At 45.7% G+C, this 22,351-nt stretch overlaps 1 protein-coding gene across 3 annotated transcripts in view; it reads left to right on the top strand.

Annotated features, from left to right (window-relative positions):
• CEP44 (centrosomal protein 44) overlaps window positions 1-22,351 on the top strand; it is a 28,032-nt gene that overhangs the window by 2,580 nt on the left and 3,101 nt on the right. For 2 of the 3 annotated variants that reach the window (XM_054716947.1, XM_054716946.1), the window contains exons 2-8: window positions 3,205-3,343; window positions 7,460-7,607; window positions 10,485-10,631; window positions 11,006-11,128; window positions 12,218-12,388; window positions 20,287-20,493; window positions 21,240-21,315. In XM_054716947.1, coding sequence (XP_054572922.1) covers window positions 3,255-3,343; window positions 7,460-7,607; window positions 10,485-10,631; window positions 11,006-11,128; window positions 12,218-12,388; window positions 20,287-20,493; window positions 21,240-21,315 — 961 coding nt within the window. In that variant the 5' untranslated portion in view covers window positions 3,205-3,254. The remainder of the gene's footprint in view (window positions 1-3,204; window positions 3,344-7,459; window positions 7,608-10,484; window positions 10,632-11,005; window positions 11,129-12,217; window positions 12,389-20,286; window positions 20,494-21,239; window positions 21,316-22,351) is intronic. The other variant, XM_054716948.1, reaches the window with a different exon arrangement.

Raw genomic sequence — 22,351 nt, 5'->3', positions numbered from 1 at the left:
ATGACCTCCTTAGGGAATAACCTTTTCTTTGGAGAATCTAACAAAAGCCCTACCACGTGAGTCATTTAAAAATATAATCCCATGGTATTATTTTCTTTGGGATTTTAAAAAAGTGAACCATTTTATTTAAAATGTCAAATATTTTTCATGTGTTTTGCTGCACACACATATATAAATACATATTCTGTTATCTATATTTTTTGAAGTATAGCACCTTTACTAGTAGCCAATATTGCCAAGTTAACACTAATACACTCTTTCACAGAATTCTGTAGATTTCAGATTTTTAAATTTACTTTGTAATTTCCTAATAATTCGATTGAGTGTCTTTTCACATGTTTACCCTTCTGTCAAATTCCTGTTCAGGTCTCTTTCCCGTTTTTCTATTGAGTTATCTTTCTTTTATTATTTTGTAGGAATTTCTTTACATACTCTAGACATGAATCTTTTTGTTGGTTACATATATGACATCATCATCTCCCACTCAAAGGCTTATCTTTCTACTCTCTTAAAGGTGTCTTTTGATGAACAGAAGTTACTAATTTTAATGTGTTTCATTTTATCAATCATAAGATAAGAAATTCTTCTGTACCCGAAGTTCATAAAGATTATTCTCTTATGTGATCTCCAGAAAATCTGGTTGTCTTATATTTTATATTTAGATCTTCAACAAACCTGAAATTAATTTGTGAAGGATGTGAGGTACCCTTTACATCAGGGGTTCAAGTTTTATTTATTCCATCTGGATATTCAATTGACAAAGTATCATTTATGGATAAAGACCATCCTTTCTCCAGGGCTACTCAGCATCAAGTTTGTCATAAATTTAGTGTCAGTGGTCTGTTTCTGGACTGTATTCTGTTCCATTTTTCTATTTGTACATCTTTTCACTTATTCCAAATTTAACTTTAGACTGAATCTTGATATCTAGTCGTTAAGTCCTCCAATTTTTATCTTGATAGTTGTCCTTTATCTTTTGCATTTCTATATATATTTTAGACTCAGCATGTGAATTTCTACCTATGAAAAACTGCAGGGATTTTTTTGGGGGAGGGGGAGGGAATGCATTGAATCTATGGATCAATATACAGTATATTGAGTCTTTCAATCCTTGATCAAGGTGTATATCTCTTCTATTTAGGGCTACTTTAATATATCTCACTAGAGTTTTATGAGTTTTTCATTGGTTTTGATGTCTTTCTTACATATATTCTCCAGATTTATTCACATGTTTATGATTATTTATTGAGGCTATAATGAGTTATTTATAGATATATAATTTTTAAACACCTCTTAATTATTTGGGAAATACAATTGGCCTATCCAGCAACCTTGTTAAATTCACTTATTTTTATTTTTTTTCATATACAGTTATGTTGTCTGTGAATAGTGACATTTTACTTACTTCTCTTGCATGTTTGTACTGTCTACCACCTCTAGTACAATGTTGAATAGAAATGAGGAGACTAGATAAGCTTGCCTCATTCCCAATCTCAGGAAGAAAGTTTTCAGTATTTCACTATTATGATGTATGATGTTTACAAGAGATTTCTGTAGATGATCTTTATCAAATGCAGTCAGTTCTATTTCTAATGTCATAAGAATTATATAATAAATGGGTGTTGAATTTTAGCAAATGCCTGTTTTGCATGTCTTAAAATTATTATAAGATTTTTCCTTTATTTGTTAATGTATTGAATTATACTGATTGATTTTTTTGTTTTGTTTTATACCTTGGATAATAATTTCATACTAATTTATTAATTTTATTGTTCTAATTGTGTTAACTTTGACCATTGGGAGCTATTTCATTTGGCTCCTGTGCCCTTTTGAGGTACCCCTATCAATGTTGGATTGGTTTGTTTGTTTTGTGTGTAGTTTTTACTTTCTGGAACTACATAATGCTGCAGGTTCATTTTGCATATTTCCTGCCCCAGTTCTACAATTGGTCTTTTCTCCGGGGAGCCCTGGTTCCTTTTATTGGAGAAGAGCATTACACACCGAGCTCTGGATGCCATGTGTGCTCTTTGCTACTGGGGTGTCGTTGCTTTTAGTCACTTTCAGCTGGCAGAGAGCGGAAATCAATGTGTATATACTAAGCTGTCTATATCTACATATCTATAAATATTTCAATATGCAACTATCTGTATCTATATTAAGCTAAACATAAATTCATACGGATGTCTCTAATTAATCCATTAGGCATGGCTTATTCTTGTCTCTTCCCCTTGCTTATCTGTAAATTCTCACTCCAGCATTGAGAGAACATAGCTGCTACTATTCTGTCATCCACTTACTTAATTGTTCAATTCAAGTATCAGAATTAACATATATATATGAAACAAACTAGAGGACAGTTAAAGCCAGGGGAACAGACAGCTAGTTGCCCAGTTGAACAAGTTATGTGTCAGAGACAGGAGGGGAAGTAAAAAGCTAGGATTTAGCAGCTCCTTATATAAACTTTCGTATAATCATCCTTATTTCAACACCCCTTGGCCCTACCCCTTGCGGAACTGTAAGGGGCCCCTCATTTCTGAACCTATGTTGCTGCTGTTGGTTTTCTCCTAAATAGACAGATGTGATTGGCCGGTCTGTGCTGCTAGGTTGGCTGTTACTCATCCGTCTGATTTCCATCTTCCAAAATTTTGTTGATACCTCTTCTGTCATGGAATCCCTGTAGTTCTATTTGCCCTGTTGAGGATATATGGTTTTTAATCACTTATTTTTTAACCAAAGCATCTTATTAGCAACTGGGTGAGGTCAGAGCTCTAGGAATTATGACTAAATCTGTGCTAATTCTGTCTCCTTTTTTGACTGATTCTTTAAAAATGTATCCTTCATAATTATCCAAAATAGTCCTTGATGGAGACTATTTCAGATTGATGTGTCTTCTCAAATGGTACTTTGTTGTTCAAAATAAAGAATCTGGGAGAGTATCATATATGAGACACGTTTCAAGAACGTGAATATAAAGCAAACTTTTTTTATAAGGAAAAATATTGGGGGGAAAAAATACACCTTATATTCAGGAATATGAGGTAAATACTAGGCAATAGTAGACCAGTAGGGAAGTTAAGTTAGGGGAGAAATAGCTAAGCAAAGGTAAGTATGGAGATGTGAACAAAATAGGATATGTGAACAAAATAAATTAGAGAAGCTTCAAAAACACGCAGTCTTAATTGTTTTATAAATTTTTACTTTTAGGTGAAATATTAGATTATTTCAAAAGCTGGAACTGAATGTAATGTTAAATAATGGCAACAGGCGACTTGAAGAGAAGCTTACGGAACCTAGAACAAGTGCTTCGCTCGGTAAATTATCCTCAAGAAGTGGATTGTGTAGGGTAAGCTAGGATATAAAGCATATTTGTAGTCTTTTTGGTAATGATTTGATATAATATTTGACTTGGGGGAGTATCTAAATAAAGATACCGATTTTATCTGGGCACTTTAAAAATTTTCCTAGAAATGATTAAAATATTTTAGAAAGCAGGGAATTACAGGAGTTTATTTCTAAGTATGAATTTTAAGAAGTCCAACTCGAGATTTAAATCAGCTTTTAGAAGTAGTACAAAGCTCTAGCTGGCTTGGCTCAGTGGATAGAGCGTTGGCCTGTGGACTGAAGGGTCGTGGGTTTGATTCTGGTCAAGGGCATATGCCTGGGTTGCGGGCTCAATCCCCAGTGGGGGGTGTGCAGGAGGCAGCTGATCAATGATTCTCTCTCATCATTGATGTTCTATCTCTCCCTCTCCTTTCCTCTCTGAAATCAATAAAAATATATTTTGAGCCCCAGCTGGTTTGGCTCGGTGGGCTCGATCCCCAGTCGGGGGCGTGCGGAAGGCAGCCAGTCAATGGTTCTCTCTCATCATTGATGTTTCTATCTCTCTCTCCCTCTTCCTTCCTCTCTGAAATCAATAAAAAGATATTTAACATATATATATATATGTATGTATATGTGTATGTGTGTGTGTGTGTGTGTGTGTGTATATATTTTTTTTTTTGGTAAAAAAGCAAAATATACATCCATATTTGGTTCCTCTCTGAAATCAATAAAAAGATATTAAAATATATATATATATATATATATATATATATATATTTCTTTTTTGAAAATAAAAAAAGAAGTAGCAAAATATACGTCCATATATGGTATGGTCTCTGTACAACTTTTAAACTCGTAGAAATGTAATGAATTCATTATTATATGACTTACCACCCTCACATCCAATTGGATAGTATTTCTTTATGATTTGGAAGATTCTACTTAATAGATTTCTTATGACCACTTATACCTTGCCTGAGAATTATTAAGCTAACTCATATAACAGACCCCACATTGGACATTTTGTGTTAGTTTCCACTTTCCCAATATGACTGACTTGCTTTTGTAGGTTGTAGCAAAGCAACATACATTTCTTCTCCTAGAGGCACGATGCACAAAGATTCATGCAAGAATGGGCCTTCCTTCCCCTGGCTGCAGGCACCCCTTCGCTCTGGCTGGAGCTGCCTTTCCACCTTCCCACGCTGCCCAGAGGCCCAGAGTGGCTGGAACAGTGCAGTACGCCTGCGTCGTCGCCATGGCGATGACTCAAGCATCCCACTCGGTCCCCGGCCACTTGGCGCCTGCGTATGCAAATTAACCCACCATCTCTGTTGGGTTAACTTGCATACTCACTCCTGATTGGCTGGTGGGCATCGCGAAGGCAAGGTCAATTTGCATCTTATTTTTTTTATTAATGTAGATATTCATGCCAATCTAATATGGTATTCCTGTCACCTTCTAGCCCCTAATACATCTATTCTTACCTGGGATAGTCATTGATATTTACCCCTCTGGGATGTAAGTTGATATCAAGTACTTAGTTTTTGTTGTTTTTTTGGAAAAGATTTTTTGTTGAAATTTAGAGAGAAACATCAAGGTGAGAGTGAAACATTGAGAATGTGCTTCCTGCACACTCCCTACTGGGAATTGAACTTGCATTGTGGCCATGTGCCCTGTCTATTAATTGAACAGGCAACCTTTGGGTGCATGGGACAATGCCCTACCCACTGAGCTATACCAGGCAGGGCTAATACTTAGTTTTGTTCAGTGTAGTATCCCCTTATCTAGAATGATGCCTGGCACATATTAGAAGCTATTTAAACATTTATTCAATGAGTGTCAAGGGACAAATCCAGATTAGGTACATTGTCAAGTAGTAGAGTGAGTCTTGGCTAAACCAACTACTAAGTAGAATTCTGGAGTAATGGGCTTTACATATAAAAATAGAAGTTCTGAATGTATACTAGGGAGAGTTAACACTAAGAGATGGCTGCAAATGAAAGGATAGTAAGGAGAGCAAGGATAAAGTTGACTTTTGTCACAGGTATTATGTATGAGAAACGGAAAGTATTCCATAGTATGCTTCCATAGCATATACCAGTGATGGGCAACCTTTTGAGCTTGGTGTGTCAAACTTCGCCAAAAAACTGAGCATAACTCAGGTAGTGTGTCACTTTGAGGAAAAAACATTATTTTGCGATATTTATAGTTTAAATAACATAAATATATAATTGTTATATATAATTATATTTAATAAACCAAAAACTAAATATTTAGTGCTGACACGCGTGTCATAGGTTCGCCATCACTGGCATATACCAATAGGTTAGTTATTCAAAAGAGGGAAATCTCTACTGTCTAGTCTTGCCAGGGCTTAATCAGTTTGAATAGCTGTTTTCTTTTTACTACCTTAACCATAAACATTTTTTAAATTTTATTTTAATATATTTTTATTGATTTCAGAGAGGAAGGGAAAGAAACATCAATGATGAGAGAGAATCATTGATTGGCTGCCTCCTGCACACCCCCTACTGGGGATCAAGCTCCCAACCCAGGCATGTGCCCTTGACAGGAATTGAACCTGGGACCCTTCAGTCCACAGGCCAACACTCCATCCATTGAGCCAAACCAGCTAGGGCTACCATCAACATTTTAAAAGACATTTTGTATAGGAATAATTTAAAAAGATACCGATTATGTTCCTTTCTTCTGCATACACTGCTTAAACATTTGATTTTCTTATTGACCCAAGAATGTCATTAAAAACAATCATTTTTAGATTATTTCATAATATAGTAGTATCTGCAGGGTCAATTGAGATAGGTAATGCTACTCGCTGCTGTTTCAGATTACCACCCTCACATACACACACAGCCACAGATATACATATTTTGGTTCTTTCCACTTTTTTCCCATTTTAAAATTTTTTCTTGTGATTTGGTGTTTTTTGTTTTGGTGTGCCAGTTTATAATACCTGTTCTTCTTACTGTTTCTAATCAAAGTTCTTAGACCATAGATAACCAAGATTTTTGAGGTTGTTTTATATGAGATGTTAACTGAAGATCTGGCTGTCTTCTATTCATAACATGCATAAAATGGGACAGATTTTGCTGTTCAAAAGCATTTTTTGTGTATGTCTTTTTTAAACTGTCGTATAGGTAAAAAAGGTTGCCAGAGCAGTTTTCTCATGGGTAAAATATTATATCCATAAACATAAAAGAGAAACAATTTATATTTATCTTGAAAAACAAATTGTAATGCTATCATCATATACTTGCTCTCTGCCTTATTAAAAATATTGGGTTGGGAATAGGGAGATTTATGTACATCTTGAATTTTGTGGAAAACAAATGTTTTACATAAGTGCATTATTACTTCAATTGAACATATATAACTGGGTAATTGAACTGGCCTCTCCTGTGCTTTGTTGTGGGAAAATCTGTGAAACTACTTCTCATGTAGAAAATGAGATTCATATGTGTAGACAATTAGAAAAGAGTACAAGACAGGCATGAGGCATCAGATTCTGAATAGCCAGGGAATCATTCTGGGAAAGAGAAATATGGATCAGAGCGTTGAGGATGACTTCATGGAAAGCTTGGTATCTGACAAATGATTTATGGAGAATGAATAAGAGGCAGAGAAAAGTGAGATACCTTTCTGGAGGAATTAGCATAAACTAATAAGGTACAGATTTCAAAGGGGCCTAATACAAGGGAAGATACTGATCAGACTAGTTACAGTTTCCCAACCCTGTTTTCCTCATCTATAACTTAGAAATCATAATATTTTACCTTTGCAGTTTGTGATAAAAAGCATAAGAGATAAGGTAACAAGTGCTTGCAAGAGCATATAGTGTACTTGAGCTCTGTAAGATGGTACATTTGTTTTATTAAGACCAAATGTACTAGATTTTCTATTGGTATTAAAGAGCTATTGTAATTGTTTGAGCAAATGAGTAATATAATTTGGCTAGACTAATTTAGTGTTGGAGATAGAATATGAAGGGTCTTGTGCATCACTTTATTATGGCTATAGTGTTGTTATAAATTATTGACAATAATTCTTATATTGCCCCAATTTTCCAATTTTGTGGATTTATGCTCATTAAAAACCTTTTTCTTTTTTCCCCCAACAGTTTGGTTAAGGGAGATTTAGCAGCATCTTTGCCCATCATCAGCTATTCTCTTACCTCATATTCCCCTTATGTAGCAGAACTTCTGATGGAATCCAATGTAGAACTCATAGCAAAGAATGACTTGCGCTTTATAGATACCGTCTATAAGGTATGTTTGAGTTTATGAAATAACTAGAGGCCCAGTGCACGAAATTCATGCATGGGGGGGGGGGGGGGAACGGGGTGTCCCTCAACCTGGCCTGCACCCTCTCCAATCTGGGACCCCTTGGGGATGTCCAACTGCTGGTTTAGGCCCAATCCCACAGGACATCCCTCTCACAATCCGGGACCACTGGCTCCTAACTGCTCGCCTGCCTGCCTGCCTCCCTGCCTGATTGCCCCTAACCGCTTCTGCCTGCCAGCCTGATCGCCCTCTAACTGTTCCCCTGCCAGCCTGATTAATGCCTAACTGCTCCCCTGCCGGCCTGATTGCCCACAACTGCCCCCCGCCCCCGCCGGCCTGATCGTCCACAACTGCCCTCCCCTGCTGGCCTGATTGCCCACAACTGCCCCCCCTGCCGGCCTCATCGCCCACAACTGCCCCCCTTGCCAGTCTGATCTCCCCCAACTGCCCTCTCCTGCTGGCCTGATCACCCACAACTGTCCTCCCCTGCCATGACCCGCCTCCTCTGCGCGAGGTGGCAGAGACACCGGGACCAGCCTCCTCCATGCTGCGCAGAGCCACGGGACCCCCAGGCCTCACAGCGCCAAGCAGCCATGGGGCCCCGCCTCCACTGTGCGCGCAGCCATCTTGTGACAATGTTGCACGAGGGTGTGATGCCACCTAGGCTTTTATTATATAGGATTGTTTTAGAAATCATCGGTGGTTTTTATCAGATTAATGTTTTTATAATTTCTTAATATATATGCAGCATGTATAGTTGACAGTATTTTCATATGCATTTACCACATTTAAATGAAATCCCTATTGCAATGAAGATGTAATTGAAGTTTGCTTTATGTTTCATACTCTATTAAATATGACAACTGGTAAACATTTGTCATTGGTATCATTTGTCATTTTTTACAACAAATTTTAGTAAAATTTGGTATGCTGGCAGAAGTTAGAGAGAAATGTGGTTTTATTGAGTAAAGTTTGTGGTGTATAGAATTATAAGTTAATCTAGTTATTTATAGAGCTTTGACTGAGTTTTTATGTTCCTTGTGGTCTAGGACCATGTCTTATATCTACCCTAGTATTTACACTTGTATTATGCACTTAATCTCATACTTGGTTCTTTAAAAACCCTACTTATAATCATTAGTTTTTGCTCAAGTACTCTAGTTTTTTAAACTTTTTTAGAATAGGTAAAACCCATTTATCAAATCAAATTTTTCTTTTTTAAGTAGTAAGTTGCACTTGATGAAATAGGAGCTTTCATGTGTAGAGTCTCTGTTTAATCTTTCCTTTATTTGTCTTTCACCCAGAAAACTTCTGTGGAAGCCTAAGAGGCACTTCCAAGAAATCTTAGGGTTCAAGAGTAGGTTTTGGAAATTACTGGTCTGGCCTATTGCTCTCATTTTACAAATGAGAAATTGAAACTCAGAGGCCTACTGACTTGTCTAAAAAATCATATACTGGAAGAAGTATAAACACATAAAACTATGGTTTCCTGACTTATCTGGTATGGAGTGAGCTAAGGAGTATTTCTAGTACCTATTAGGATGATCCTAAACAATAAAGAGGTAATATGCAAATTGACCCTCACATCATCACAAGATGGCTGTGCCCACAGCTGAGACAGAGTTCCGTAACACAAGATGGCTGCGCCCACAGCAGAGGCAGGGTTCCTGTAACACAAAATGGCTGCGCCCACAGTGGAGGCAGGGTTCCTGTAATGAGCCGTAACGAGCAATCAGCAGGGACCTGAGGCTGCATGGTGCCGGGGCGGGGACCTCAGGCCGTGCCCCCTGCCTGGCGGGGCTTGATGGGGGCCTCAGGCCGTGCCCTCTGCCTGGCAGTGCTTGACGGGGGACCTCAAAGCGCACCCCTTGCCCCGGTGCCAGGCCAGGGGACCTCAGGCCACGCCCCTGACCCAGCCGGGCTTGAAGAGGGACCTCAAGGCGCACCCCCCCACCCTGGTGCTGGGCTGGGGGACCTCAGGCCACACCCCCCGCCCCATGTGCCTGGCCAGGGGACCTAAGGTTGTGCCGGGGAACCTGAGGCTGCGCCCCTCGCCTGGCGGGGCTTGACCTGGGACCTGTGGCTGCGCTCCCCCACCTGGTGGGGCTTGACGGGGGACCTGAGGCTGCACCCCCCTCCCGGCACTGGGATGGGGAACCTGAGGCTTAGCCGCCCCCCACCTGGCGCCAGGCCGGGGAACCTCAGGCCATGCCCCCCCACCCCAGCGCTGGACCTGGGGACCTGAGGTTGCACCGGGGAAACTGAGGCTGTGCCCCTCACCCTGCGGGGCTTGACCGGGGACATGTGGCTGAGCACCCCCCGACCCAGTGGGGCTTGACAGGCGACCTGAGGCTACACCCTCCGCCCGGCACTGGGGCTTGACAGGGCTGGGGCCAGCCGGGTCTGGATCTTGCCCATTGGGGGTGGGGCCGGCCGGGTCTAGGTCTTGCGTGATTTCAAGGCGTGCATGGGTGGGCGGGGACTTGACTCTGGGTCCCATGGTGCGCCCCATACTCTGACAGGAGGAAGATTTTCATATACATTTTACTAAACTTTTCATCTCTGATACTTCTATTTTAGAGAAAGGGTAAATAGCAATATTAAAATGTTTCCTCTAATTAATTCCCTTTTAATGTCCACGAATTTCATGCATCATGCAGGCCATTAGTTGGGTATATTTTTCCATCTCTCTGGACAGCCATCTATTTTTGGTACATCCCTAGCTTCCTGTTTCTACCTAGATACCTCTGCTGCCTGGTCATAAATCTCTTTCTACCTTTTAAATAAAAGGCCACATTTATTATTTTAGATTTTTTAAAGAGATTGTTCCCAATATTTTGTTGATCTATTCCCTCTTCATAGCTTCTTCGTGATCAATTTAATTATAAACCAATCCTGACGAAAAAGCAGTTTCTCCAATGTGGATTTGCAGAATGGAAAATTCAAATTATCTGTGATATTTTGAATTGTGTGATGAAAAAGCACAAGGAGTTGAGTGGTCTTGATAAGGTAATTTTCTTACAGATTTTAACTTATGCTGAGTGGCCAGTATTTTAATGTATAATATCAATACTCTAGATAGCAAATTAGTACCTAGCATAATTACTGCATTATTCACAGATTTGTGTAACCTTATAATACCTGGTGTTTGCTTTAAATACTAGTCACTTGTATTTGCACATTTGCAACTTGGAGGTACTGGTCCTAAACTAACAGTTTAAACAGTACATTTTCATCACTTCTTAGTTTTCAAAATATATGGAATTTAGACTTATTTGACAGTCATATTTTATATATAAAATTTAAATGATAATAGAATTTAAATATACTAGTACATCATGTTATTACACAGAACTTTTTACATCTTAATACTTTTTTTTTAGACTCCATCACTACAAAGAAAGAAAGTCAATTCTGTTAAGTCAGAACCTGGTTCAAGCAGCGAGAAGTCATCTGCAGAACCTGTTGGCATTGATATCACTGGCAGGTTCATGACTTCAGGAAAGGTCAGAAAATACAGCTACCTACCTACCTAATCCAATGTACAAGGCTCACTTTTTTTTTCTAGCTAGCAGCTGGTTAAAACATTCTAGTTAGGTATTATACCATAACAATTTTTTAGCAATGCATATCATGTGATCTGGAGAATATTCCAAAAGTTAAGAGGGTAGAAGTGTAGAATGGAACAAACTTTCTCTTTATATTTCTAATTCCTATTTCTGACTTGTTTCCTAGATAGAATAGCAATGATTTAAGAAGGTTATATTATGTGCTCATGAATAGTTACTCCTAATTATGTATTTAGTCTTCCTACAACAACATGGGAACCTAAGTAGAGCATGCCATTAGTTACAAGTTACGTGCTTTCATTTAACTGTGCTCATATTTCTCTATCAGGAATGTGAAGTATCCAATGATTGATAGTTCCTAAACCTATACTCTGGTTTTGGGTTAGTGTTCTGAATATCTTCTTTTTGTTGATAGATATCTTCCCTGTTCTTATCTGCTCAGCACCTGTGGCTGAATAAGTCTTACTCTTAGGACTTTCCCTTTGTCATTATTTAGTTTGAATCATTAGCTAAACGTCTGATATTTTGTGGTTTGTTTAATTAAAAAAAAATGTGACAAGTCTTATTCACAGAGTCCGTTCTTATTTACGTGAATTATGTGGTAAACTATTTTATGATGAAATTGTTTTTAAAGTAACTTTCAAATACTTACAAACATACTCATTCTCAGTTTCAGCAATTTACCAACTCTTTGCTCATCTTGTTTCATCTTTATTATAACCAGTTTTCCCATCTTTCCCCAAAACCTGAAACAGTTTGAAACAAATGTTGACATCGTTGAAGAAATACTTCAGTATTCTAATATATAAGAATGCTTTAAAGTATCATAACCACAATTTCATCACCACTCATAAAATATTAATAGCTTAATTAATGTTTTATGTCCACATTATATGCGGTAATTTAAACTTTTATAAATCTTAAAGGGAAGATAAGATGTTCTTTTGCAAAGTGACTGTGTGTGTGTGTAAAATAATTGTGTGAGGGAAACATTGAAGCAGCTCTGACATAGCTTTCTCTGGGCAGAAGAAAGCTGTGGTGATCCGTCACCTCTACAATGAAGATGGTGTGAGCAATTCTGACAGTACGTTAAGTGCAATGACTGATGTGAATGAAGCATTTGCTGTGAGTGACTTAAAGGATACGGAAATAAAGACTCCTGAAGAAAAGGTCCCTGAAATCGAGTCTGAGCAACAAGTAAGAATTTGGGATGTTTTTAGCAGATGCCAGTATTTCTTATTCCGATGTACATGATTACTTCAGCATCTAAACTTTGGAATATCTCTGGCCTTTTGAATTATTAATTACGGCACATTATCCTTGTTACCATTACTTAAGAATCAGTAAGCCTTACTGAATATAACTTGGCATATTATTTACTGCTTATTTTTAGGTGTTATGGGTAATGCAGAGATGATAAAGACATGGTATGTCTCTTCAAGGAATTTAGTTTAATGAGATATAGAGATATACTGCTTTGTACAATGAAGATTCTCTATCGCCTATCCCCTATATTGATGAATGGAAAAAACTGGTGCACTACTGCCTTTTCATTTTCCGTTTTGTGCCCGTCGTGTCTTTTTCTCTTTTCTCTAAGAGTACCTTTTCTATTACAGTATTGCCACAGATCCTAGTATAGTGTCTAATCTCTACTGCTTCTGCTAAAACTCTTTTTTCTGTCTTCTGTGTCTTGTGATGTCTCTACATCTGTATACAGTTGGCATTTATAAAACTACCAGATGGCCATTAGGCTTATTTCCCATTTATAGCAAACTGAATAGTTTCAATGCACTGCCATTTCTTGGTCATTTCCTCTTAGCTTTGTGCTGGGTGCTAAGTGTTGTTACAAGAAGCTTGTTAGTGACAGTTATAATGTACTACCCACTGTTGTTCAAAAGAGTCTTATGAAAAGTAACTTATTTAATCCTCACAAGAACCATATGAAGTGGGAATTTTTTAAAAATAAGTAAATTGAAGCATCAAAGTCATACATGTTAGACTGTCCAAGTAGTCTGCCTCCACAGGTAGCAGTCTTAACTCTCAAGCTCTATTGCCTATTGTAACTATTGAAATAACACAATGGGGAGAAACCAAGATGGCGGCATAGGTTAAACACCTAACCTGCAGCCGGGCACAACAATTTCAAAAATACAACTAGAGGTCAGAACGGACATCGTCCAGAACCACAGGAGAGCTGGCGGACTGAAATGCCCACAGCTGGGGGGAAGGAGAAGGCCACGGGGACAGTCGGGGAAGCCGTAAAAGCCTGAGGTATGGAGAAACAGGCGGAGACACCAGCACACGCGCCTGCGGGGAGGATGGAACCGGAGAGGAGGGGGCGGCTGATGACCTGGCCGGAGTTCACTGGCAGGAAGGAGATAAAGGCTCCGGAGTGCGCTGAGCACCGGCTCCGATTGCACTGAACCCCATTCCGGGCGAAACCCTGGGAAACTCACTCACTTTCGCAACTCCGCCGCCCCCGCAGGCTGCCCGGCCCGGGACGCTGGGGACGCCGCCGCAGCGGCGGCGCCCGGAGCCCGGCGGCCTCCCAGCACCCGTCCCCGCCGCGCAGCCCCCGCGCGCCTGGTGCCGCGGGCCGCGCGCCCCGCACACCGGACGGAGGCCTGGGCGCCCTCTCCGTGCACCTCCCGGCGGCGCTAGACTTCAGTAGAGTTGACTGAATTCAAGGGATTAAGAAGTATAAATTGGGGGGACGCCGCGGCGGCGACGTCCGGAACACGGCGATGGCGGTGCCTGGAGCTCGGCGGCTGCCCAGCGCCCGTCCCAGCCGCGCGGCCCTCGCGCGCCTGGTTCCGCGGGACGCGCGCACCGCGCACCGGACGGAGGCCCGGGCGCCCTCTCCGTGCACCTCCCGGGGGCGCTAGACTTCAGTAGAGTTGACTGAATTCAAGGGATTAAGAAGTATAAATTGGGGGGACGCCGCGGCGGCGACGTCCGGAACACGGCGATGGCGGTGCCTGGAGCTCGGCGGCTGCCCAGCGCCCGTCCCAGCCGCGCGGCCCTCGCGCGCCTGGTTCCGCGGGACGCGCGCACCGCGCACCGGACGGAGGCCCGGGCGCCCTTTCCGTGCACCTCCCGGCGGCGCTAGACTTCAGTAGAGTTGACTGAAATGAAGGGATTAAGAAGTACAAATTGAGAAGTTTGAAAAAGATGGCGGCGGAGGTTAAAGGCTGTTCTGTTGCCTCGCACCCAGCGAAATCGGAGGGGATGAGGTGTGGAGGTGCGTGGGTCTGGCTGGTGGCGGGGGAAAGGGGCTTTTGTTCCAAACCTAAGGGAGATTAGCTCTCCATCACCCTGAAACCCATCTTCTGGCGAACCCCGGGAGACCCAGATGCCTGCGGGGAGAGGCGGGACTCTTGCAGAGGTGCGCCCAGCAATCAGTGTTTGCTGCGCTGGAGTGCGGAACGAGGGGACTTAGATACATGGAAGGCAGAAGGACCAGACTCACAGCCATCGAGGCTCGCCGCACCATGGCCTGTTGGCGCCCTGAGACCCCGCCCCGCCCTGGGACCTGCCCCGCACGTTTTGAAGACCTGCCCTGCAAGTCTTGCAGGCACACCTGCGCCCCAAGCAACGGCTTATGCATGTGGGTGGCCTGCCCTCTGGCAGCGGACCAGATGATCTGCTGTTCTAGTCGGACTGCTCCAGGGCCACTCAGACAGGAGGAAGAAACTACAGTTTTTGCTGTAATCCTTGCTGAGTGCCTAAGGCAGTAGCTGATCTACACCCCATTGGAGACCCAGAAACGAGGGCATCTAGTGGTCTGTGGGAGATGACACCAGAATTCAACCACGTGCATAAGGGACACATTCAACGGGAATATTCAGTGAGCGCCAAAGCTTTGCTGCACCAAGACCCGGCCCATAAACGTGTCTCCTGCACAGCAACTCTTCCTTTATAGACAAAGAGAGCCCCCCCAGTGACACCAACAACAATCAAGACTTAACTATACAAAGGAGGACCAAGATGGAGGCATAGGGCGGAAGCCTGATTGTTGCCTACCACAACAACTTTGAGACTACGACAAGAGAGCAGAGCAGACACCATCCAAGACCACCATAGGGCTGGCTGAGTAGATGCTCTACAACTAGAATAAAAGAGGGGTATGTGGGATGATGCTGATGCCGGTGACCCAAAGACCACACTTTAAGAACTACAGCTCAGGCGACACAAAAGAACTATGGCTCAGGCGATACAACAGAGGCCTGGAACGTGCTCGGCGCAGTTCCCCCGGCGGTCTCCGGCTGAGGGGATGGCTCCACTGGCAGCCAAGCACGGACAGACGAGCCCCTATGAGACATGGGGTGGGAGACTCCGCGCTTGCTGACCTCTGAGTCCGTCAAGAATCTCAACGCCCCGGAAGCGGCCAGGTGCGCATGCTCGGCGACCGGCCACCGATGCAGACCCAAGGGCCGACGCAGCGACGCCAGACTGGCCCACCGCCATGCACCGGGTGCACCGGAGCTTCGCCGAGCCGCCGCCCGACGAGTTCTGCAGCAGCCATACTGGAGCTCCGGAAGGATGGCCAGGGGAATTGCTGAGGGGGGATTGACCGGCAGGAATTGGGATCGGGAAGACGGGGCCCCGCTGAGACCCGGGTGCGGGCGGGGTTGCGCGCCTCTGGGCTCGGGTGTGGTCACACGCCTCTGGATATAAGTGAGGCCTCACGTCCCTGGGTCTAGCTGAGGCCACATGCCCCTGGGTCCAGGTGAGGCCGGACTCCGGGTCCGGGTGAGGCCAAGTGCCCCTGGACCCGGATGACGCTGGATCCCGTGCCCGGGCGAGGCCAAGCGCCCCTGGGTCTAGGAGAGCCCACACACCCCTGGGTCCAGGCGAGACCATGTGTCCCTGGATCCGGGTGAGGCCGCGTGCATCTAGGCCCGGGTGAGCCCAAGTGGCCCTGGGTCTGGGAGAGGCCAAGCGTCCCTGGGTCCGGGTGAGACCATGTGTCCCTGGATCCGGGTGAGGCCTCGGGCACCTAGGCCCGGGTGAGGCCACGTGCCCCTGGGTCTGGGAGAGGCCAAGCGTCCCTGGGTCCGGGCGAGACCATGCGTCCCTGGATCCGGATGAGGCCTCGTGCACCTAGGCCCGGGTGAGCCCAAGTGGCCCTGGGTCTGGGAGAGGCCAAGCGTCCCTGGGTCCGGGTGAGACCATGTGTCCCTGGATCCGGATGAGGCCTCGTGCACCTAGGCCCGGGTGAGCCCAAGTGGCCCTGGGTCTGGGAGAGGCCAAGCGTCCCTAGGTCCAGGTGAGACCATGTGTCCCAGGATCTGGGTGAGGCCTCGTGCACCTAGGCCCGGGTGAGCCCAAGTGGCCCTGGGTCGGGGAGAGGCCAAGCGTCCCTGGGTCCGGGTGAGACCATGTGTCCCTGGATCCGGGTGAGGCCTCGTGCACCTAGGCCCGGGTGAGCCCAAGTGGCCCTGGGTCTGGGAGAGGCCAAGCATCCCTGGGTCCGGGTGAGACCATGTGTCCCTGGATCCGGGTGAGGCCTCGTGCACCTAGGCCCGGGTGAGCCCAAGTGGCCCTGGGTCGGGGAGAGGCCAAGCATCCCTGGGTCTGGGTGAGACCATGTGTCCCAGGATCCGGGTGAGGCCTCGTGCACCTAGGCCCGGGTGAGCCCAAGTGGCCCTGGGTCTGGGAGAGGCCAAGCATCCCTGGGTCCGGGTGAGACCATGTGTCCCTGGATCCGGGTGAGGCCTCGTGCACCTAGGCCCGGGTGAGCCCAAGTGGCCCTGGGTCGGGGAGAGGCCAAGCATCCCTGGGTCCGGGTGAGACCATGTGTCCCAGGATCCGGGTGAGGCCTCGTGCACCTAGGCCCGGGTGAGCCCAAGTGGCCCTGGGTCTGGGAGAGGCCAAGCATCCCTGGGTCCGGGTGAGACCATGTGTCCCAGGATCCGGGTGAGGCCTCGTGCACCTAGGCCCGGGTGAGCCCAAGTGGCCCTGGGTCTGGGAGAGGCCAAGCGTCCCTGGGTCCGGGTGAGACCATGCGTCCCTGGATCTGGGTGAGGCCTCGTGCACCTAGGCCCGGGTGAGCCCAAGTGGCCCTGGGTCTGGGAGTGGCCAAACGTTCCTGGGTCTGGGTGAGACCATGTGTCCCTGGATCCGGGTGAGGCCTCGTGCACCTAGGCCCGGGTGAGCCCAAGTGGCCCTGGGTCTGGGAGAGGCCAAGCGTCCCTGGGTCCGGGTGAGACCATGTGTCCCTGGATCCGGGTGAGGCCTCGTGCACCTAGGCCCGGGTGAGCCCAAGTGGCCCTGGGTCGGGGAGAGGCCAAGCGTCCCTGGGTCCGGGTGAGACCATGCGTCCCTGGATCCGGATGAGGCCTCATGCACCTAGGCCTGGGTGAGCCCAAGTGGCCCTGGGTCTGGGAGAGGCCAAGCGTCCCTGGGTCCGGGTGAGACCATGTGTCCCTGGATCCGGATGAGGCCTTGTGCACCTAGGTCCGGGTGAGCCCAAGTGGCCCTGGGTCTGGGAGAGGCCAAGCGTCCCTGGGTCCGGGTGAGACCATGCATCCCTGGATCTGGGTGAGGCCTCGTGCACCTAGGCCCGGGTGAGCCCAAGTGGCCCTGGGTCGGGGAGAGGCCAAGCGTCCCTGGGTCCGGGTGAGACCATGTATCCCTGGATCCGGGTGAGGCCTCGTGCACCTAGGCCCGGGTGAGCCCAAGTGGCCCTGGGTCTGGGAGAGGCCAAGCATCCCTGGGTCCAGGTGAGACCATGTGTCCCAGGATCCGGGTGAGGCCTCGTGCACCTAGGCCCGGGTGAGCCCAAGTGGCCCTGGGTCTGGGAGAGGTCAAGCATCCCTGGGTCCGGGTGAGACCATGTGTCCCAGGATCCGGGTGAGGCCTCGTGCACCTAGGCCCGGGTGAGCCCAAGTGGCCCTGGGTCGGGGAGAGGCCAAGCGTCCCTGGGTCCGGGTGAGACCATGTGTCCCAGGATCCGGGTGAGGCCTCGTGCACCTAGGCCCGGGTGAGCCCAAGTGGCCCTGGGTCTGGGAGAGGCCAAGCATCCCTGGGTCCGGGTGAAACCATGTGTCCCAGGATCCGGGTGAGGCCTCGTGCACCTAGGCCCGGGTGAGCCCAAGTGGCCCTGGGTCTGGGAGAGGCCAAGCGTCCCTGGGTCCGGGTGAGACCATGCATCCCTGGATCTGGGTGAGGCCTCGTGCACCTAGGCCCGGGTGAGCCCAAGTGGCCCTGGGTCTGGGAGTGGCCAAACGTTCCTGGGTCTGGGTGAGACCATGTGTCCCTGGATCCGGGTGAGGCCTCGTGCACCTAGGCCCGGGTGAGCCCAAGTGGCCCTGGGTCGGGGAGAGGCCAAGCGTCCCTGGGTCCGGGTGAGACCATGTGTCCCTGGATCCGGGTGAGGCCTCGTGCACCTAGGCCCTGGTGAGCCCAAGTGGCCCTGGGTCTGGGAGAGGCCAAACGTCCCTGGGTCCGGGTAAGACCATGCGTCCCTGGATCCGGATGAGGCCTCGTGCACCTAGGCCCGGGTGAGCCCAAGTGGCCCTGGGTCTGGGAGAGGCCAAGCGTCCCTGGGTCCGGGTGAGACCATGTGTCCCTGGATCCGGATGAGGCCTCGTCTACCTAGGCCCGGGTGAGCCCAAGTGGCCCTGGGTCTGGGAGTGGCCAAACGTTCCTGGGTCTGGGTGAGACCATGTGTCCCTGGATCCGGGTGAGGCCTCGTGAACCTAGGCCCGGGTGAGGCCACGTGCCCCTGGGTCTGGGAGAGGCCAAGCGTCCCTGGGTCCGGGTGAGACCATGCGTCCCTGGATCCGGATGAGGCCTCGTGCACTTAGGCCCGGGTGAGCCCAAGTGGCCCTGGGTCTGGGAGAGGCCAAGCGTCCCTGGGTCCGGGAGAGACCATGTGTCCCTGGATCCAGATGAGGCCTTGTGCAACTAAGCCCGGGTGAGGCCACGTGCCCCTGGGTCTGCGAGAGGCCAAGCGTCCCTGTGTACGGGTGAAGCCAGATCCTGGGTCCGGGTGAGGCCGTGCGCCCCTGGATCCATCCGGGTGAGGCTGGGTCCCAGGCCCGGGTGAGACCACGCGCCCCTTGGGTATGGGTGAGGCCACGTGCCCCTTAGTCCAGGTGACGCCGTGCCCCTGGGTTTGGCCGAGACCAAACCAGAGGGAGTCGGACCTCCATTACCACCATTTGTCCACCATCCAGAGCTGAGGGGTCAGTGTTGACATGTACACATAAGGAAGTACTGGACATCGAAATTGGGTCTCAAAAGAACTGTTGGTCCAGGGGGAAGCTCGCTACAGATTGATTCATTTGCCTGTCAGCATAAATATTATTGCTCATCTCACATTCAGTTCTTATTAGTATATATCTAGTGACATTTGATCTCGTTCATCTAGAGGAAATGATGAACAACATAGACTGATGAACAAGAACAGAACCAGAAGCAAGGAGGCATCGATCGGACTATCGGGCCTCAGAGGGAGGATAGGGGAGGGTAGGGGGAGGGTGGGGGGAGGGGGAGAGTTCAACCAAAGGACCTGTATGCATGCATATAAGCCTATCCAACGGTTAAGTTCAACAGGGGATTGGGGCATGCGTGGGAAGAGGGGTGGGATGGGAATGGGGGGATGAGGACAAATATGTGACACCTTAATCAATAAAGAAATTAAAAAAAAAAAAAAAAAGGGAAGTTCTGCTTGTAGCCTTGCTTAGAATTTGAATTCATTTTCTCTAAGCCCTCCAGTGAATAAAGTGTGACTCCAAAAAAAAAAAAAAAAAGAAATAACACAGTGGGTCCAGCCAGCATGACTCAGTGGTTGAGCATCAGCCTATGAACCAGGAGGTCAAGGTTTGAGTCTCAGTCAGGGCATATGCCTGGGTTATGGGCTCGATCTCCAGTAGGAGGCAGCCAGTCATTGATTCTCTCTCATCATTGATGTTTCTCTCTCCCTCTCCTCCCTTTCTGAAATCTATCTATCTATCTATATATCTATCTATATATCTATCTATCTATCTATATGCATACACACACACACGTATCACAATGGAAATGGGAATATGATGTTCACTTTTCAAGGAATTTCAATTTGTGTAATATTATTTTTAATATTTTAGGATATAAAAGTTAATCCTGAGCTTACTGCACTAAAGACTCTGCTTGCTGAATGCCAAGAAAAGCTTAAGAAACTGACTCAGATAGAGAGCAAATTAGATTCTTTGGAAGAAAAAATGAAAGGAAAAGTGATGGTAGATGAAAAAACCTGGACCAATCTAATAAGTCGTGTCACTCTTCTTGAAACAGAATTGCTTTTGTCCAAAAAGGTATTTTCTTTCCTTAGTATTTATAGGATATCTCAGATACAGTGAAGTTTTTATTTATTATTGTGTTTATTCCTTTGGAAATGCTAAATAAGAGGATATTTGGGTAATGGGAAAATGTTTGGTGGGAATGAAGTCCTATTTAGACATGCCTGTTTTATTGCTATTGTCATGGCTATTGTTTTTCTCTACATCAAATAAGATAATCTGACAAACCTAACATTTGAGCTTTTAGAGCTATTAATACTTGAAGTATTTAAAATAAGGTAAAATAATGTTTGCTTTTGTTTTTAAAAAGCTTGAAATTATTTCATATTCTATCATAGTACAAATGGCCTATTTTACATGGTGGAGAAAATTGGCAGGAGAGGAACAATTAAAATTAGAACTCCCTTTTCTTACTCATTTACTTCAATCAAATTGTAAATTTTATAGACAGTCACCAAATTTGCCATTGCCTCATCTAATCTGAGAAATTGTTTCTTAGTTTACTCAGGATCTTAATTTTTGGTCCTAGTCTATCCTTCCTAAAAAGTAAAGTTAGTAGATTCAAGAAGGTTACTATCTGATTCCAACATTTAAAATATTTCTTATTCTTAGGAATATTTATATATTGCTTTATAAATAAAATACTTAAATATTTAAAAATTTATCATGTCATCTTTATATTTTAAACTTAGCAGTAATAATGTAAAATAAGAATGTTTTTCTTTTCATTTCATTCTAAATATTAAACTATATTATTCCAGAATGATGACTATGTCTACTATGATGAAATGAATGAAGACTATGCTTCTGGTAGTAGCAGGAATATTCTGAAACTTGGTAAGTTCTTATGGTAGTAGTATTGGTAGTATAGCATTGTATTGGATTATAGTATATATATAGAATGTGCATATGTGTTTCAAAACTTAAAGGTCTCTTGATTAACAGTTTAGAAAAATAATCTTCATAGGTATCTGGTAATTTTAATATTCCCAAGCCTTATATTTTAAAAACTGCAAAGCTCTTAGGAACAAAGAAAATATAACTTACAAACTTCTGAAGCCAAGGATTGATAAAGAAGCAAGCTTAACATATCTTTTGTGACATAGTGGTTGAATAAATTCTAGTGTACAGAATTGCAAACTTTTAGAGATTTTTTACCCCTTTAATTGCTAAGTGCTATCTATAATAATAAAAGCATAATAGGCATATTGACTGAACGACTGAACAGCAGAACGACCGTCCGGATGACCTTCCAGACAACAACACTATGACAACCACTGGTGCCAGGCCACCCAAGGTGGGTGCGATTGGTCAGGGGCCTGGCCATCGACCCATGATCGCCCTGCAGAGGGAGGCCCAAGCCATCGGCTGGCAGGGTGTTCAATCAGTTGGGAGTCTCCATGATTGCCCCAAAGAAGGAGGCCCAGACTACCATGTGACAGTGCTGCAGCAGGTGGCGGGGCCTCTCTCTGAGGGGGCAAGCTATTACAGAGCCCAGGCCGGGTGGGCAGGGCCTACCTCTTTGGGGCAATCAATGGTGGGGCTCCTGGACTGTGAGAGGGCACAGGCTGGGCTGAGGGACCCCCCCACCCGAGCGCATACATTTGTCAGTAACCTGTAAACAGCATACAGCCTGCTAAAAGTGGGATGTAGCTAATCTTCAAAGTTGTGCCATGTGACCTTGACCTTTGAGTTCAAATAACTGGATCAAGAATAGATACCTGATCAAAAGGAATATCAATACAAAAGGTGTTGAGCCAAATCATTTTGTCTCCCTTGGAAATTTGGAATTAGAACACGAGGGGTAATATCTATATCATAAAAGGCCTGTGGTCGTAACAGCGTCACGACCACAACCGGTCACCAGGAGGTG

The sequence above is a fragment of the Eptesicus fuscus genome, chromosome 6 (genome assembly GCF_027574615.1).
Source record: "Eptesicus fuscus isolate TK198812 chromosome 6, DD_ASM_mEF_20220401, whole genome shotgun sequence".
In the NCBI taxonomy this organism is placed as follows: domain Eukaryota; kingdom Metazoa; phylum Chordata; class Mammalia; order Chiroptera; family Vespertilionidae; genus Eptesicus; species Eptesicus fuscus.
The sequence above is the reverse complement of the archived record's forward strand: the minus strand, read 5'-3'. Positions and strand labels throughout refer to the sequence as shown.